Source organism: Syngnathoides biaculeatus, chromosome 22 (assembly GCF_019802595.1).
Source record: "Syngnathoides biaculeatus isolate LvHL_M chromosome 22, ASM1980259v1, whole genome shotgun sequence".
Taxonomy (NCBI): domain Eukaryota; kingdom Metazoa; phylum Chordata; class Actinopteri; order Syngnathiformes; family Syngnathidae; genus Syngnathoides; species Syngnathoides biaculeatus.
This window is the reverse complement of record NC_084661.1, coordinates 16,073,199-16,091,555: the sequence shown is the minus strand read 5'-3', so window position 1 is coordinate 16,091,555 and position 18,357 is coordinate 16,073,199. Positions and strand designations below refer to the sequence as shown.

Below are 18,357 nucleotides of genomic sequence, written 5' to 3'. Positions count from 1 at the left end.
AAATTGAAGTTTGAAAAGTCAACATTTTGCAGTGTTATTCATTATTTTCCAGATCTATATTTACAAAACACTGAACATGTCTTAATAATTCAATAATAATTAATTCATAAGACTTTGTGGACACTCTGTACATTGCCAGTGTGGGGGGGGGGGGGGTCGTACCTACGGTTAATTCTAACGCAAACCCAGAGGGAACAATTCCGCGGAACGTTTGCAGCAGGTGACAAAACGGAGCGAGATCGAGGCCGATTGATGGCTGGGGGAACGTTACCGTGGCGACGGGAGGTCGGGTCGCGAGCCGTCTCTCTCGTGGTGCGTTTGAGGCCAGCGGGAAAGACGAACGTTGCACGCTGCGGTCCGGCCGTCTTCTGCGGGCTGGAAAAAAAAAAGTGGGTCACTCAAAACACCTGGAGCCAAACAGACACTTGTCACCGCCGAAAACAGGAAGTGACCACGCAGACACCATGTCCCCCCCCCCACCCCCCAACCCTGAGGGCGACAGTGGTCTGGGGGGGGCTGTCTGTGAGAAAGTCTTCTCCACCACAGGTTGACTTGTCTGAGACAAAAACGAAACATCAAGGAGGTATGGGGGGGGGGGCTGCGTAGCTTTTCTCCGGTTTCCTCCCACATCCCGAAAGCACGCAACATTAATTGGACACCCAAAATTGCCCCAAGGTGTGATTTCGAGCGCGGCTGTTTGTCTCCCCGTGGCCTGCGATTGGATGGCGACCAGTTCAGGGTGTGCCCCGCCTCCTGCCTGTTGACAGCTGGGATAGGCTCCGGCGCTTTCCGTGACCCTTGTGAGGATAAGAGGCTAAGAAAATGGATGGATGGTGGACGAGGGTGTACACCGCCTCTCGGTCAGCTCCAGCTCGCCCTCGAGGCCAAAGGTCAAGCGCCATAGAAAATGGCGGCACGGGTGGCCGAGCAAACGCTGAGGTCACGACGGCGTCCAACAATGACCAAAAATAAAATAAAATAAAAGGAGATGCTGCACATATTTTCACGACGGAACAAGCAATAATCCTCTCACCAGTTTCAATTTCTAATGAATTTTTTTTTTTTTTTTTTAAAGGGGACAACTGTTATTTATTCAAAGTGACACAAGTGTGTATTATTGTACTGTTATTATTTTTTTCCCACTTCAAATAAAACATAAACGAGCCATAGTATGTCATTTTTTATACTCACATACAGTTCCCTGTTAAAAGTGTTTTTTTTTTTTGGTTTTGTTTTTGTTTTCCCTAAAATGAGTTCAATCCTGAGTTGCAGGGATGACAGCCGTGTTTTTATAAAAGTTCGAAACCGGAGATGGGCGGCCATGATCCGGTCAGGGGCGTCCGCGAGCGGTTCAGCACATCCGCGCTTAGCTCCGCCGCGCATCACGCGTGCTTTTTGATTTTGTTCCGTGCGTTGACGTCGTCACCACAGCGTCACACTCGGGAACTTGGCAAATCCGGGATCCTCTCGAAGTTTCCAGTACGTTCCGTTTGTCAGCCACACGTCGCGCCCGCAAGAATCTTTCGATTTTCTGAAACAACAACAAGCACGCAAAAATCAATCCATCAGTGCGATGTGCAAAGCCATAATTTTTAGATTCTATAAAAGCATCGTTTTGCTCAACCGCAAAATAGCAATTTGACACGAAGATACCAAAGTTGGAGGTGAAGCAATGTTTGTTGAAAAGAAACGCCTCAACTTACTTCCACATAGGACCTGACTCCGAGATGCCACAAGACGGCAGCAAAGTACCGTAATTCTCGGCCTACACCTGGTTACAAGCCTCACCAAGTACATCCGTAAAGGAAATAATATTTGGTACATACATACTGTACGCCGCAGCCGTGTAAAAGCCGCCAGTGCCCACATTGAAACACGAGATATGTGCAAAAAAAGACAGTACACAAAAAGAGTGTAATGCTAACGGTAGCGCTAACCCTAGCGCTAAGGGGGCTGGTTAAAATAGAAGTTACCGGTAAATATCACTACGACATGGCAGTAACACAGCAGCAACACGCTAGCACAGCGCTAACGCTAACAGGGCCGGTTACTATAAACCTTACCGGGTAAATATCACGGAGACACGCCAGCAACACTGCAGCAACGCGCTAGCACAGCACTAACGCTAGCACCAGCGCTAACAGGGCCGGTTAAAATAAATCTTCCCGGTCAATATCACGGAGACACGCCAGCAACACTGCAGCAAGTCCCGAGCACAGCGCTAACGCTAAAGCTAGCACTAACGCTAACAGGGCTGGTTAAAATAAATCTTACTGGCAAATATCACTGAGACATGCCAGCAACACGCTAGCACAGCGCTAACCCTAGCGCAGCGCTAACAGGACCGGTCAAAGTCACTTCACTTCCGCTCGAGTGCCCGCCTGCGGGCCGTTAGAAAAAAAATACACAAATTAGCCGCGTCACCGCATAAACGGCGCGCTTGAAAGCGTGTGGGGGAAAAAAAAAAAGTCACGGCTTGTAGGCCGGAAATTATGGGTACTATTTTTGTCCAAATGAAACACCTCAACATAGTACCTTGACATCAAGATGGCATAAAATGGCCGCAAAGCATTATTTGTGCTTGATTTCACGTCAAGATCGTGAATTATGGGGGGGCTGGACGTCGGACACGCCCCAGCGGACAAAACGGATGCGCTCGTTTGTGTGTCTGAAGGCGGACTGACTTGAAGAAAGCCGGGACGTGCTCCTCCCCCTTCTTGGCGAGCTCCTTCCTCCTCTCCCTCTGCATCTCCTCGATGTCGTCTTTCTTCCTGTCCGTCTCGTCCACTCGGCCCTCCTCCAGCATCCTGCGCGCGACAGCGACTTCGTGGGTGAGTTTGATTTTTTTTCGCGACGTTCTGTTTTTCTGCGCGTGGCTTCCTGTTTGTGTTTTGGTGCTCGCAACATCCTGTTTGTGTTTGTCACTTCCTGTTTTTCTTGTCGACTTCCTGTTTATGTTTGTGACTTCCTTGTTGGCTGCGTTTGCCTTATGCGTGCTATTTTATGAATATTTTTTGTTTTTTTTAGCTTTTTTTTTGTTATTTGCACATTCCCATCTAACATTTTAGTCTACTTAACAGTCATGCTGCGATTGAAAATGAATAAATCAGACATTAGTTGGCGGTTACTCAGTACTCGAGTAGTTTTGCACGGAGTACTCCTACTCAAAGTAAACAATATTCTCTCTTTGTTTTGCTAATTCTCTGACCTCTGGTCGGGGCGCAGGCGACTGTCAGTAGGGGGCAGCAGAGGTTTGAGGTCCGCCGTGAGCTGGTTGAGCTCCATGGCGAAGGCAGAGAAGCCGTAGTAGATCTGGTGGTCTTTGGGTTGGGGGTCTGCAGGGGTGGGAAAAAGAACTCACAGGTGAGGAGGTGAACGAAGTACAAGGCAAAAGATGTTGCAATTTTTCGTTATTATTTTTTGAACTCACTTGGCTTCCAGACGCATTTGGGCGTCGGCAGGGTGTCGCAGAAGATTCCCTCGTGCCACAGACCTCCGAAGCGGTGGATGACGCTGCCGCTCTGGTCCAGCACGGTGCCCTGGACCTCGTTCTTGTTGGCCTCCGAGCCCCAGTAGCGAGACTGGAACGGAGCGGAGGAAAGTCAGCCGTCAACATGAGGAAACAAAACGCGTGAAGTTTTTGGAAGAGTGCGTCTTTCTTCCCGGAGGTCGTACGAGTACTTGGTCACCTTGACAAAGGTGATCTTGCAGGTACACGCCTTGCTCTTCAGGTTGCGGATGCTGACCTCCCCGTAATGTTCCAGGTAGCGCTGCTGACTCAGCACGTTGTGGATGCACGTCACCACTTTGTTCCACTCGTAGTGATCGCCATACCTGGCGGCGCAAAACGCGAAGGTCGCACCCGCGGGGGCTCTCTCATAATCGTGAATTCGCTCGTCGGTCTCGCGTACCTGGGAATCGTCACGTTGACCATTCCGGTCGGCACGATCTCCAAAGACTTCCCCCAAAACTTGTTCTTCCACCTCTGGTCTGTTGTGAGAGATTAAAAAAAAAAAAAAAAAGCGACTCTGAGCGGCAAGCCGGCAACCGCTTCCGCTTGTGCTTCTCCGGCTGTGAAACGTCACCTTGCCAGAAGCAAAAGTTCTCCGATTCCGCGTGGCAAGCAGAAATAGGAGGATGGTGACACACCTATATCATAAAAAAATACATAAAAACAGATGGATCACTCACAGACTGACAGACAAAACATGCTCTCTTCTTTCATGCAACCCACAGAGAATTATCAAGAGTCCTACAATACTCGTTGTATTGATTTAGCCTTTTTTCCCCCCCAAAAAAATTATTTTTTAATTTTTTTTTTACTAATTTTAATTTAGTTCTTCTTCATTTATTGGATTAAATACCATAATTTTCGGCCTGCAAGTCGCGACTTTTTTCACACGCTTTCAACCCTGCGGTTTATGTGGCGCTAGCATTAGCGCGCCTGGTTATAAGCCTTGGTACACAGACAGAGTTTAACGCTAGCGCCGGCGCTAATGCTAGCGTCGTGTTAACGGTAGTGCCGCGCTAATGCTAGCGCCGGACTAGCGTTAAACTCTTACGGTGTACCGGAGCTTATAACCAGGTGCGCTCTGTAGGCCGGGAATAACGGTTAATAGTAATAGCTTTATTATAAATTGTGCTGTAAAAAATATTTGCAAAATAAATAATGTGGTGAATTAATTATAGATAAATTATTCTGCTATAAATTTTAAATGTTACAGTTTTAAATGATGCAATTATTTTTTCCATATATCTTGTTTTTTTTTAAACTTATCTGAAAATGAGGCGGCAAATCTATTCTGTGAAATTCCAATATTCCGATTCCATTTTAAAAACAAATATTTAATTGGTTTATTTTACAGAATACTTGAAATATTAGTAAAAATAAAAAATTTCAAAGATTTTGTTTTTAATCACTTAAATAATTCAATCACAGGTCAACTATACATAATAGTTAAAATTAAGAATGACTAAAAAAAATGATAATATATATAATAATAATTTTTTGTACGTTATCTGCAAATGGCCTGATCAATCTGTACATTTTTTTAAATGTGAACCTTGAATAAATATTGAATTAGTTTATTGTTAATAGCTTTTTTTTTTTTTCCTCTTGATTTGACCTGCTCGCCGATGAAGCGAAAGCCGAGGTCGTCCCGCACGCACTCGTAGGTCTCGCCCAGGACGGGGTTGAAGGGCTTGTAGCGGCTCCGGAAGGTCGCGGTGGAGTAGCCCGAGATGGCGAAGGCGGCGACGTAGACCTGATGGAGACACAACGCACGTCAGAACGCCAATTGATCAGAATTTACATTTTTATCCGATCACTTCAGCGAACCCCTTTGCCTGGAGTCAGAGGTGGGAAGTAGCAAAGGTGAATATGAATAAATCTGAATCTGTTTATAGCTGACGCTAACATGAGTTACTGCGCGTAGTCTCTGTGCATGTACCCATAATAGCTGGAGCGACATCTACGTAATCTCAGTATAACGTTTTTTTGACAAACCAAAAACAAGCTACCCACGAAAGGAAGGCTCTATTAGCCTAGCGCACATTAGCTGCAAGGATAACACGAAGAAGAAGAAAACGGAATTGGGATTGTACCTGTGCTGTGAGGGATCCTGGTTCAAGTAAGCCACTTGAAAAGAAAAACGTTCCTGTACAGCGACACGGCAGCCAAAATGAGCTCGTAGGTTCAACAGATCGCGTACAAATAATAACGTATGATTTTTCATCCACTGGATTATTACCGTAATTTCCGGCCTATAAACCGCGACTTTTTTTCCATACGCTTTCAACCCTGCGGCTGATGCGGCTAATTTTTTTTCCCCGGTCGCAAGGGGGTACTCGAGCGGAAAAGGTAAGAATTACACCGGTGGAATATGTGCCGAGGAAGTGACTTTTACCGGTACGTTTGTTTTTTTTAAGCAGCTCTCTTAGCGCTGTGCCAGCGATAGCGCTGTTGCTGCTGCTGTGTTAAAGCCGCGTCTCAGTGATTTAGTTTTTTTTTTTTTTTTTTTAACCGGCCCTGTTAGTGCTGTGCTTGCCTTAGCACTGTGCTAGTGTGTGGCTGCTGTGTTACTACCACGTCTCAGTGATTTTTACCGGTACGTTTTTTTTTTTTTTAACTGGCCCTATTAGCACTGTGCTAGCCTGTTGCTGCTGTGTTACTGCCGCGTCTCAGTGATTTTTACCGGTATGTTTTTTTTTTCAACCGGCTCTGTTAGCGCTGTGCTAGCCTTGGTTCCGCGCTAGCGTGTTTCTGTTGTGTTACTGCCGCGTCTTATTGATTTAGTTTTTTTTTTTTTTTACTGTTAGTGCTGTACCACGGTGTTGCTACTGAGTAGCTGCCGCGGCTGTTTTTTTTTTTTTTTACTGGTATGTTTGTTTTGTTTTTTTAACCAGCCCTGTTTGTGTTACCGTGTTGTCACGATGTTAAGCTAAGCTAAGCTAAGGTATGAAAACTTTGAAAACTCTTTCTGTGTACCGTCTTTCTTTGTAAATATCTCGTGTTTTAATGTGGGCACTTGCGGCTTATGTATGTACGAAATGGTATTTCCTTGACAAATGTACTGGGTGAGCCTTATAATCCGGTGCGCTCTGTAACCCGGAAAATTATGGTATTTCGCCATAGTACAAAGAGTAACAATTCAATTGTGATTCGCTAGCCATTGGTTACTTTCAAAACAGATAGCATACAGTTCTAGGGGCGAAGTCTGAGCTCAAGAAGTAACAAAGTTCAAATACTAGTAGGTAAATTAAAGACTTCGCGTTTTTTTATCCCCCACTGGTACTGCTTGCGTGCGTGCATACCATCCTCTGGTAGGGGTCCGCGGTGGCGTTAGCGGCATCCAGCAGCTGGCTGTACTCCAACTCTTCGCACAGCCGCTGCAGCAGGTTGACGGGCTCGTTGAGGGCGGCCGGCATGGACACGCGAGCCAGATCTTTGCCTGCGCCACATCAACCGTAGCATTAATTATCACGTTTCATACCGTTTATGGCGAGCGGAGGGGGGCGCCGAGGACCGATGTTGTTGTAGAGTATCGCCATGAGGCCCACGTGGCTGTTGTCCGGACACGGCGCCGGAAGCGTCGTTCGGCGTCCGCTACTTTTCGGTGCGATGCTGTGAGGGGTCCTGGAAAGGCTGGCGCGGTATTTTCGAGTGGCGGATACTGTCGAGAACAGGAAGCGGAAACGTCACATTCGTCGTAAATCTCATCGTACCGCTCTAAATGAATAAATGGCATATATGGTTACATAATGGATGAATACGTACATTCATGAAACGGAAATTAAATGAGCGGACTCACGATGTCCTTCCTCCGGTTCAGAGTTGGACGTGCTTCCGTCACTCAGTCCCGACTCGTCCGACACGTCGGAGGAACTCCCGAAGAGCAAATCGTCGCTGGCGTCGAAATACTCGGCCGTCGACTCGGCCACCGAGGGAGGCCTGTGCGACAAACGCCTCTCTGCTGCCACCTGCAGGAAGGGGTAAAAAAAAAAAAAACGCCAGGAGACGGCGTGGTCGGGAGCTCGTGGGGGTTTTACCTCATCTGTGTCAGGTCGGTGGACGTTGTTGTTTTCCCAGACTTCCTGCAGCTTCTGCCTCTCTTGGCACAGGGCGTGGTGGACCGTTTGGAGAGACGCCAGGACTGAAGATGACGAAGAATGCGCAAACCTTTATTACCGTAATTTCCGGCCCATAAGCCGCTCCTGCAGTTTATGCGGTGATGTGGCTAATTTGTGCATTTTTGGGCTCTCAAGTGGAAAATGCTAGATTGAGAGCAGTGGAATATATGTGCCGAGGAAGTGACTTTTACCAGTCCGGCCCTGTTAGCGCTGCGCTAGCGTCTTACTGTCGTGTCTCAGTGATTTTTACCAGGATGTTTTTTTTTAACCGGCCCTGTTAGCGTGGAGGTGTTAGCAGAGCGCTGCTACAGCTGGCGCGGCGTCGCTAGCGTTAAACTCTCTGTGTACTGTCTTTCTTTGTAAATATCTCTCTTTAAAATTTATAGTTCAATAATTTATCTATAATTAATTCACCACATTATTTAATTTGTAAATATTTTTTACAGCATAATTTATAATAAAGCTATTACTATTTACTGTAATTCCCGGCCGACAGAGCGCACCTGTTTATAAGCTTCGGTACACAGTAGGAGTTTAACGCTAGTCCGGCGCTAGCATTAGCACGGCACTACCGTTAACACGACGCTAGCGTTAAACTCTTTCTTTGTACCAAGGCTTACAACCAGGCGCGCTAATGCTAGCGCCGCATAAACCGCAGGGTTGAAAGCGTGTGAAAGAAAAGTCGCGGCTTGTTGGCTGGAAATTAAGGTATTTAATCCAATAAATGGAGAAGAACTAAATTAAAGTTAGTACAATTTTTTTGTAAATATTTTTTTGGGGGGGAAAAAAAAGGCTAAATCAATACGAGTATTGCAGGACGCTTTATAATTCTCTGTGGGTTGCATGAAAAAACATGTGTGAGTGATCCATCTGTTTTTATGTATTTTACACAGGTGCGGCGTATGTATGTACCAAACGGTATTTCCTTTACAAATGTACTGTGTGAGGCTTATAACTAGATGCGCTCTGTAGGCCGGGAATTATGGTACTTAACTCTCATATTTACTCCAACCCTGACTAACCAGATAAGACCTGCGGCAAGCTTCCACAACAACAAAAAATGACTTTTGTAGCTACAAAGTAATATCTAGATGGCCATAATATGTATAAATACGTGTTGGACGTCAAATGTATTCCTTTTTTTCCCCATCTGTGTTTGTGTGGGTCTGACCTCGCAGGGACACGGCGCAGATGTCCCGCTGGATCTGCTTGCCCTCGGCAGATGCGACGGCGTTGGGGGGGGACAGCTGGGAGTAGACGTAGTCCGGGATGGACGGGACGGAGGCGCCGAAGTGGGAGGAGCCGCTTAGGGGGCCGGAGGATAACTGAACAAAAGACAACACCACCAAAAGTGTGAAGGAAAAAAGCGCCCAAAATACACACCGTTCGGCACCCGCGGGTACCTAAAAGGGGGGGGGGGGGGCGGGGCTAGATACAGTGCCTGGTGCGGATGGGCGGAGAAGGAAAAGCCACAACACGGGCGCACGTCTCGGGATCTGCCCACTAAACACTCACCGATTTTGTCATCCGGCGAACAGGCTTTTGAATCGGAAAGGTAATTATCACTTGGTACGCTCGGAAACCGCTACACAGCACGTACACACAGTTACACGGCTCACGAAAACATTTCAGATTCAGGCACAAGCGAGTGACTTAAGAACTGAGTACCAATTCTTCTGTCCATACGTGTCTTCTCACCATTCCCAGCGCTTCAACTCTGGAGAGTGTTCGCGAGTGACCCCAAACTCTTCCCGGCTTTTGCTTCTTCGGCTTCTCCAGGGAAAGGTTCTACACTCCAACACCCCCAAAAGACGAGACGATGACGTTTGAAATATAATATTCGGGAGAACGCTAACGTCGGCACCTGCGTGCTGATGATACGCTGCAGTTCCCCGTTTGTGAACGTCTGGCCCGCCTCCAGCTGCCGCAGCCTCTGGATCAGCCGGCTCAGTTCGGAAAGGTCCAAAGTGCAACGGTCCAGTTCTGGAAAGACATCGAGTGAAGCGGCGCGTGGCTCTCCCGGGTCGTAACCGTCGACAATTGCGCGTTTGCGAGCACAAGGCGGCGCCGTCGTGATCAATACAACGTTTGTACCGCATCCAAATGGAAAGAAATTGTTATAACGGCAAAATTAAAAATGGCGGCTGCATACCTTGCGCGCAGGTGTCAGGGGGAGGACTCTGCTGCAGCCACGCCGACACTTTGCTGTCGGCGGCGGCTTTGGCGGAGGCCTGCGCAAAACACTTGGGCTGCCCGCAGAGGAAGCCGACGTCGGGCGCGAGCGCCTGCGGGTGTCCGTTGTCGCGGACGGCGCCGTGCGCCGCCGCTTCGTTCTTCTTGTACGAGCGGTGCGCCTGCAGCTTGGTCACCCAAATGTAGAAGAGCTCGTGGCTCTTTGCCTTCAAGCGCACGGGAAACATTTTCCGTCGCTTTGCAGCATCAGTGACGCATTCTCATCGATAAAATGTATTTATAAATGTATTTTTTCCAGGTGTAAAAATGTGACGCTCACCTTCATGTGATACAGAATGTCGCCCGCGTCCAAGTCGATCCGATTGGACTTCTTGTTGATGGACATGACGGCGCTGCTGATGTCCAGAGAGCCCTGCACTCTTCCGATAGACACCTGTTAGCGGTTAGCATAGGGGTGTCAAATTCATTTTTCTCGCGGGCCGCATTGTCGTTCCGGTTTCCCTCAGGGGGCCGTTATGACTGTGGAACAAAACTATTTCATCATCTCGTCATACTTACATCAATTTATGAACTAGTTTTAGAATCAGAAATCGGCGGTATTTGACTATTTCCCGTTTGGTAACACGAAAAAAAAATTGTAATATCTCAACTTTATCATTTATGATACGTGACCATTTGAAATTTTGGTACAGATTTTTACAAGAACCGTGGAAATTGACGGTCTAGATTCGGCTTCGCGGGCCACATAAAATCACGTGGCGGGCCAGATCTGGCCCCCGGGAGCCTCGTGTTTGACACCTGCGTGTTAGCATTATATCTTAGCATTCGATGCGCTAGCTTGTGTTCCAAGCAATATTGTACCATGCTTCCATATTGCAGATGTTTAAGTGTGATATTTGAACATTTTGTGTTCGCGTGATGCATTTATGGACGTTGGATGATGCGTTCACAGTGGTAGTTTGTTAAAATCGCGACGTTTGACGCTTCCATGTGAGCTCAGGTGTTTACATGACGTACTTACATCTTGTTGATTTTTGCAGTATCTCAAGATCCCTCCTTCCAGGACAAAGTATCGCTGTGTGGAGATAAATGGTCATATTTTTGGAACGATAAGACATTTAAAATCAATTGTTCGATGCCGATTTTGTTTTGCTCACCTTGTGCCAGCCTTTTAGGGGCCACTTCCTCCTCTTGAGAAGGTAACCCTCACACACCCCCGGAGTGTTCATCTCCTGAGGATGCTTCCCGGCGGCGTTCGCTTCGACTTGGACGTCCTCAACCACTTCCCAGTCTTTGATCAGCTGAAAGAAGAAATGATCAAATTGAGCTCCATTGATATCTATTTTTTTTTTTTAATTCCGATGTTTTCCGAGGCGCAGGACAAGCCGAAAGAAAACTTAACTTACCTGCCGCGAGTGTCGGGACGACAGCGTGCTGCTGCTCCGGGAGTGAGGAGCTTTCGTCCAGGTGGGCGACGACTTCTCCAGGCCGCTCGCCAGCGACTGGCTGCGATTGAGGGCCGGGCCGTGCGAATTCATTTTGTTCCTGACGTCAGTGTCTGACGCGATGTAGGCCGCCGACCGCCTGCGGGGGGCGACGACGGTGTGGCGTGATTAGTAAAATGAACCGGCACAATATAAGGGATGCGCAGGCATAATACCCCCGTGAGGATAAGCGGCTAAGAAAATGGATGGATGGACTTTCAAGATGCATTTTGTGCTGTTGGTGTTCTTATTTTTAATCGTTCATATTTGGCAGGATCGTTAATAACACTCTTCTCTGGGCTTTGTCAAATTTAAGAGAAATCTTTTCTAACTTTATAGGAAATTTAAGACAAATATTTTAAAGGAAAAAAATGCATAATGTCTCCCTTACCACTATAATGTTCTACTTAAAGGACTACTGGCACGAAAAAAAAAAAAAAAAAAGACAGCCAGAATCGACCCATCCGTTTTTTCACCACACGACATGATTTTGACAAATATGTTTTTTTGTAACTCTCGCCATGAAAATCCTCTTGATTTGTTTTGGAGAAGAAGCAGGAAGTGACGTTAGCTGACGCCCACTCAGGCGGGTTCGTGTGTTTACACCAGTTTTACCTGCGGAAAGTTAGCTCTTTGTTCCTTCGTGTTAGCCAAAATGCCGGCTTGTTGTACTCTTGGATATCGCTCGAACACTCGGTAGGATGGATTCGCTCTTCACACTTTCCAAAAGACCTGGTACATCGTGAAAAATGGATTGCACAGTTGTCCTTGCTCGCGGCTGAGTACGTTACATACTGCCACGCTGTCGGGACGCTGTTGTTAGTTAGAAGTGATCCGCATATCATCTAAATATGGCTCGAAACGATAGGGTAATATTGCCTCGATTGTGAGATGTTCTCTTCTTCGAAAAGAGCTTCCCTGATAGACGGGGCGTCGGGGAAAACCCGAAAATCTCCGCTGTTCCTCTCCCATAGCGGGTGTTTTCAATGGCGAACGTCCCGCTGTGACGTCTGCCGATGACGTTTCAGGCAATATGGCCACCGCTTGGATGTCGAGTGAGACTTTCGCAACTTTGCGCACGGATGATTTTTTTTTATTGACATTGAAGTGAAGAACGCTATATGTATTTTTCTAGGTATGTCCGTGGCCCTTTAAGGAGAATGAAGGTCTAATCTTTCTCCGCCACCGAAAGACGATCAAGTCGCATACTGTCGACCGCGAAGAGGCGACCGGTTGAAAGATGCCGGGACACGTGCCGCTATTAGCGTCTCCGACACGTCCCGGCGTGGCCGCCGGGAGGATTACTAACTTTGCCTTAATTGGTTTTTCAGGCAGACACTTTTAGCTACACGGGTAACCGCGTGCTGCAACGCGTGCACTCGCTGACGCAAATTGACTGAAACCTCACGGCACAAACAACAACAACAACGACAAAATATTGCAAGAAATACTGAAATAATGACACGGGGGGTTGGGAATCGCTGACATAGACAAAAGTATTTAGACGCGGATCATCCAACTCGATCAATAAATCAATCTAAAGACGACCAGTCCAGGTTAATCGCTCATTTTGGACTACAATTAATATTTAAGGGAAGTCATGTTTTCTAGTGCGCAAAGCAAATATCATTCAAGGCATGCTTGGATGGATCTCACAAGAAGTTCACATGATCTTCGCATTTCCCTTCCCGCGGGCGTCCCAGTACGTCTGAATGCTGTGTTACATAAGTGGGACGCGAGAAAGTCACCTCGCGGGAGGAGGAGGAGGAGGAAATGGCATGAGAGGATTTGTTGGTGAACTCACTGACTTGTAAAACTCATCAAGGTTTTTTTTTTTTGTTTTTTGTTGAACTACAGTTGGGCAATTCACCAGTTTTACAGAAGGCTGCACCCTCTCCCACGTGTCGAGATGTATAACGGTGCTTTTAAAGGGAATGAAAGGAGCCGCTTCCATTGGACGGGATGTAAATCAGCTGTGACGACGCCCACAAGAGCAAGAGTTTCCACTTTTAAGGCCGAAAACTGTGCAGTTCAAAGTGGGTTCCTGCTTATGTGAGCTGCTTACACTAACAAGGAAATGAAGCGTATTAATAAAAGAACACTGTCCCTCCTGTGAAACGTGGCGTCGCTGTTATGTTCTGGGGCCTCTTTGTTCCATCTGATATCAGTTATCGTCATCGCTGAGCACCACTTTTTACTGAAAGTTCCTCATCCAACGCAACACGTCGGCCGAAGCGTTTCCGCTGGCTAACCGGGGCGCTTTCGCTTATTTCGAAAACATCAGCACTTTCGTTACAGCGTGCGGTTGTCACACCTACGCAGATATCTCAGCACCATCGTGACCGTACGGGCCAGAAACGTCGCGTTATTTCCGAGATAACGTCGACCGCTCCGGTCGAGTGACGTGATGTCATCGGAGGGGATTTCATTTAAAGCCTTTTAAGGTGACAACGCCACCGCAAAGGCCCCATAAAACTGACTTGGACACTAATGTAGTGGATTGTTATTATTATTATTATTGAACGAATAACAGGTATCGTGGTCTGATCTTCAACTAGTGGCAAAATATTCTGCATCTCACTGTTAAACTTTCATATAAGACTCCATAATAATACTAAGAATGGCAAAAAAAAAAACTTTGATACAAGAGCAAAAGGCCACAGGAAGTTGACAAATACATATTTCATGCCTATATCCAATAAAAACCCTGACTGAATACGCTAGTAATCAATTGAGGCAATCATGTGGTATCATCATGTAGATGGGAAAGTATATGTACTGTTCATTTTACATCCGTAATTAAACAAATACATTTTTTTCTTGCACTTAGTAACAGATCCCAAAACATAATTGTAGCCTTTAAAATATTGTAGCATAAATTATGACAGTTGTTCTCACTGTGTACAATTGATTTTCAAAACGTAAATTAGAAGGCCCCCAAAAAATAAACCCATTTTAATAACACTTGTCATCTTGAAATCATATATGAAAATATATTGAAGCTTAACATTAAATATAGAGCACTCCCTACCATATGTTAAACTGTTTGTTGTTATTAATAAATTTAAATAAATCGCTTATCTAACACAAATCTTCATTTCAGTAAAATTGTTTACTATACAATTTAGAGAGAGGCGTGGGGCTGCATAATGCGAGATTGATTATGATGAGCTGAATATAATGCTGCTATATTTAGTAAATAATTGCTGTAATTTAGCCATATTAAATACAAACAATGCATTAATTATTTCACTGTTTTGGTGTTTAAGCGAATAAAATAAGAACACATGAGCATGATTTGAGTCCAACCTGGACCTCAGCTGCGTGGATCATGGTCCGTCCTTCACGAGCCTCCGGAGGGGGTCCAATGCATCAGAACCAGAACCGTCAGGTGCGCCGCGCTTGTCAACCACTTCCACACACACACACACACACACACACACACACCCACGCGTCAATCACTTTGCTGTCCGGGATGCGCGCTCACGAGGCCCGGACCGGGATCTGATCCGCATTAGTGGGAATTACAGCAAGGCCTTGCGGGGGGGGTGGGGGGGGGGTGCACTGCACCCTCAGATTAACGCGCTAATCTTGAGGATTAGCGGCCCAGGAGCCGTCGCCCGCTCAGGTACTTGGTGCTTCACGCCACCTACAGGCCACAAGGTGTTATCACAAGTCCATCTCACCAGACACTTGATTCTGAATGCTCACTTTTGGTATCACTGTAAACTAGATCTTATTATTGTTATCATACAATTTGGAAATAAAAATGACCTGATTTACACATTTTTCAAGATACACATAGTTGTTCAGTACATTGGGAAATTCAATTTTGCGTAATAATAATAAGTGCCCGATGTGTTAACAACTAGCATTAGTGTTATAACAAGCAGAGGATATTTAAAGAAATGGTGGCGCAACACATGTAGGGCAAACAATTTCATACAGGCATATGTTCTTTATACACTTTGAAGAAGGACTAATGTTACTACACCTGATTCAAAAGTGGTGCAAAAACTGTTTAATTCTTTACATGGTATTTACCATCATTCCAGACGTTTTTTTTTTTTGTTTTTTTTTAAATAAAATCTGGAACGGATTAATGGCAAAGGGGAAAGAGAATTTGAACATTCAAGTAAGCCCCAAAACAGTCACAAAACTCCTTTAATGTAGATAACAATGACAAGATGATAAAGACCTGATTAAATCACGGAAGCAGTCTGTTAGGGACACCCGCGTTTCCTCAACGTCCCGGAACGTTCCTCCTTTCACGAAGTCTCCTCCGCTTCGGCCCGCTCCGCCGCGTACTGCTGCAGCAGCGCGGTCAGGCGGGCGGGGTGACGCTGCAGCAAGGAACCGGTCTGCGACGCCGGCGCGCTCAGACCGCCCAGCAGCTCGCCCTGGACCGCGGCGGCCGACGGCAGCCTGGCGTAGCTCGCCAAGCCTTGCGCGCTCAGCAGCGTGTTGTCGACGCATGCGCCTGTCGAGCACGGACAGATTTTTATCCCGACCCACCGAGTTAGAAGCCTTGATACAGAGAAAGTTTAATGCCAGAGCCACGCTAATGCTAGCGTTAGCACGGGGTAGCGTTAAACTCTTTCTGTGTACGGAGGGTTAGAAGCAGGTGCACTAACGCTAGCGCCGCGCTAACTCTAGCGCACGCTGATGCTAGCTCGGGGCTAGCATTAGCACGGCACTAGCATTAAAGTCTTTCTGTGTACCGTGGGTTATAACCAGGTGCGCTAACGCTAGCGTTGAATCACCACACAAACGACAGAGCTCACCTGGTTATAAGCCTTGATACACAGAAAGAGTTTAACGCTAGCGCCATGCTAATAACGCTAGCGCCGGATCACCACATAAACCGCAGGGTTGAAAGCGTGTGTAAAAGTCGTGGCTTGTAGGCCAGAAATTATGGCACTATAAAGCATGAAAGTAACACATAGAAGTTACCGAGTAGAATCATGCTAACACTAGCGCAGGGCTAGCATTAGCATGGCGCTAGCATTAAAGTCTTTCTGTGCACCGTGGGTTATAACCAGGTGCGCTAACGCTAGCGTCGCGGCACCAAATAAACCGTACGACAGAGCTCACCTGGTTATAAGCCTTGATACACAGAAAGAGTTTAACGCTAGTGCTACGCTAATGCTAGCGCGGAGCTAGCGTTAGCACGGTGCTAGCGTTAAACTGTGTACACAGGGTTATAACCATGTGCGCTAACGCTAGCGCCACGCTAATGCTAGCATTGAAGTCTTTCTGTGCACCGTGGGTTATAACCAGGTGCCCTAACGCTAGCGTCGCATCACCGCAGGGTTGAAAGCGTGTGAAAAAAGTTGCGGCTTGTCGGCCGGAAATTACGGTAATACAAAGCATGAAAGTTACCGAGTAGAACCATCTGTGGGCTGACCCTTAGCGTGGCCAACATCTCCTTAACCTTGGGCTCCTTGCTGGTGAACAGCACCGTGGGCCCCAAGAACAGCGGCGCCATGCCGCCGTAGATGCTCTCGCTGAGGAACGAGCGCATCACCTGCACACCAACACGCGCATACAAAAATAAATAAACTGCAGCAGTGTCAAGGCTTCCAAGCTGTCGCGGTCGTTTACCTGGTTGGGGAAGAATTTGATTTTAATCCCGTGCTTGTGGAACCGGTGCTGGAGCATTATCATGCCATCAGACGTGGAGCCGTTGTTCTGCGCCACGGCCACCATCTTGCAGTCGCGGAAGACCGCCTCCACGTCTCGCTTCAGCAGCCTCATCAAGGGAATCTCCTGGAAACAGGGAACCTTTTTCTGACACTTCTTGACTGGCACAGTTCGCTTTTTAAAACACTACCAGAACAAAACAAAATGTTTATTGATAATATTTAAAGGCTTGTCACCTCCTCCTTGAGCATATCAGCTTGGCTCGGGTACGCGCCAGGAGGATGAGCCGGTTTCGGGGGGATGTAGCGCGTCACAGCTAACAGCTTCTGTTTGAGAATGTGCATGGGTTTCCTGTGGCGGGTGACCGCTTTGGAGCCGTGTCGAACGCTCTGGGTTAAGGGGAGCCATCCTGGGAGGAAGAAACGGCGTTGGATGGCGGTTGGCAAATTAGCAAATGTGCAAGTATAAATAAGCAAAGAAGAAAAAAAATAAATTCATACATCATAATTGGCCACGAGAAAAGAATTTTTTTTTAAATCTTTCTTTTTGAACATGGGATAATAATTTAAAACTTTGATGGGGTACAATTTCAAAGTTAATGATTAGCGAAGCAAATTTTTTTATGTAAGTGGAGCAACAAACTCAGATAGTGTTTTTTTTTAATAACTGTAAATCATAATTGGTTGAAAGAAGTTCATAAAATGTATTGTCTGTTAAGAAAATGAGAATTATTCAAAAATAGTACATTTATAGGAAAACAACACCAGACAATAGTCTGTAATAGATAAAAATAATACAAATGAGGTGCAAAAAAATAACTAAATTTTTTTTTTGAGATGTATTGATTCTGGTTTAGTTCTCAAGAAATAAATGCCCAAATTTGGATGGGTACACATGTAATTTCGCATGAATAATACGTTTATTTTGTCTTATTTTTTAATTCGTTTATTACGTCATCATTGTGAGACAGCAATGACGCAACTAACGATGCGCCCAAGTATTGTTGGAAAACAATTTTTTTCCTTTTGACTGATGCGTGAACTCTGATGTTCACTGTGTAAAAATCGTTTATTAGGAAACAAGGAATACGTAAATGAATCCAAACCTGATTGCATTTAGATCCCTTATTTTTTTTTACAGTCCATTTCCAATATCAAACCGGCTAGCTTAGCAACTGCTGCACTTATGAACATTGCATGTTAACTACTCTCACCGGTTAGCAGCGTTATAGCAGTAGGATTACCCCTAATATTGGAAATTTTAAAAAATGTTAACATACATGTAGTGTATAGTAAAAAGCTATATTACCTTTTTGGGGTAATAATTTCCCACACAAGGTCGCCGCCATGTCTAGCAGGTCTTGCGGAAGTGACGCACAATGCTGCATTCAGAATCATAGCTACCATTT

General features: G+C 46.1%; 2 protein-coding genes across 7 annotated transcripts; both read right to left on the bottom strand.

Moving 5' to 3' along the window:
* Window positions 1-1,112: 1,112 nt before the first annotated feature.
* osbpl7 (oxysterol binding protein-like 7) lies at window positions 1,113-15,549 on the bottom strand. Of its 6 annotated transcripts, none has more exons than XM_061809932.1 (22): window positions 15,505-15,549; window positions 14,616-14,718; window positions 11,229-11,406; window positions 10,980-11,123; window positions 10,844-10,897; window positions 10,142-10,255; window positions 9,782-10,028; window positions 9,494-9,612; window positions 9,298-9,417; window positions 8,801-8,954; window positions 7,549-7,652; window positions 7,311-7,479; window positions 7,026-7,172; window positions 6,814-6,950; window positions 5,127-5,264; window positions 4,086-4,149; window positions 3,912-3,990; window positions 3,690-3,834; window positions 3,431-3,581; window positions 3,209-3,335; window positions 2,685-2,807; window positions 1,113-1,531 (listed from the first exon to the last, which is right to left on the bottom strand). In XM_061809932.1, the coding sequence occupies exons 3-22, from the start codon at window positions 11,358-11,360 to the stop codon at window positions 1,423-1,425; spliced, it is 2,577 nt and encodes an 858-aa protein (XP_061665916.1). In that variant the 5' UTR covers window positions 11,361-11,406; window positions 14,616-14,718; window positions 15,505-15,549; the 3' UTR covers window positions 1,113-1,422. The 6 variants fall into 6 exon arrangements, with proteins under 6 accessions (XP_061665916.1, XP_061665917.1, XP_061665913.1 ...); XM_061809933.1 differs by having other exon boundaries at window positions 9,328-9,417; XM_061809929.1 differs by having other exon boundaries at window positions 7,311-7,652.
* Window positions 15,148-18,330, bottom strand: mrpl10 (mitochondrial ribosomal protein L10). Its single transcript, XM_061809938.1, has 5 exons — window positions 18,258-18,330; window positions 17,186-17,358; window positions 16,911-17,075; window positions 16,689-16,833; window positions 15,148-15,786 (listed from the first exon to the last, which is right to left on the bottom strand). Exons 1-5 carry the CDS (start codon window positions 18,295-18,297, stop codon window positions 15,575-15,577), a joined length of 735 nt encoding a protein of 244 aa, XP_061665922.1. The 5' UTR covers window positions 18,298-18,330; the 3' UTR covers window positions 15,148-15,574.
* Between the last annotated feature and the right edge of the window lie 27 nt (window positions 18,331-18,357).

What these genes read in the sequence shown, in the direction of transcription:
- osbpl7 (XM_061809929.1), bottom strand. Translation starts at nt 11,360, where the DNA reads ATGAATTCGCACGGCCCGGCCCTCAATCGCAGCCAGTCGCTGGCGAGC. An exon ending in CGGACCCCTACCAGAGGATG is followed by an intron (nt 5,265 to 6,813) that starts GTATGCACGCAC and finishes TGTCTCCATCAG; the next exon opens with GTCTACGTCGCCGCCTTCGC. An exon ending in GAACTTTTGCTTCTGGCAAG is followed by an intron (nt 3,991 to 4,085) that starts GTGACGTTTCAC and finishes CTCTCACAACAG; the next exon opens with ACCAGAGGTGGAAGAACAAG.
- mrpl10 (XM_061809938.1), bottom strand. Translation starts at nt 18,297, where the DNA reads ATGGCGGCGACCTTGTGTGGGAAATTATTACCCCAAAAAG. An exon ending in GAAATTATTACCCCAAAAAG is followed by an intron (nt 17,359 to 18,257) that starts GTAATATAGCTT and finishes TCTTCCTCCCAG; the next exon opens with GATGGCTCCCCTTAACCCAG. An exon ending in TCAAATTCTTCCCCAACCAG is followed by an intron (nt 16,834 to 16,910) that starts GTAAACGACCGC and finishes GTTGGTGTGCAG; the next exon opens with GTGATGCGCTCGTTCCTCAG.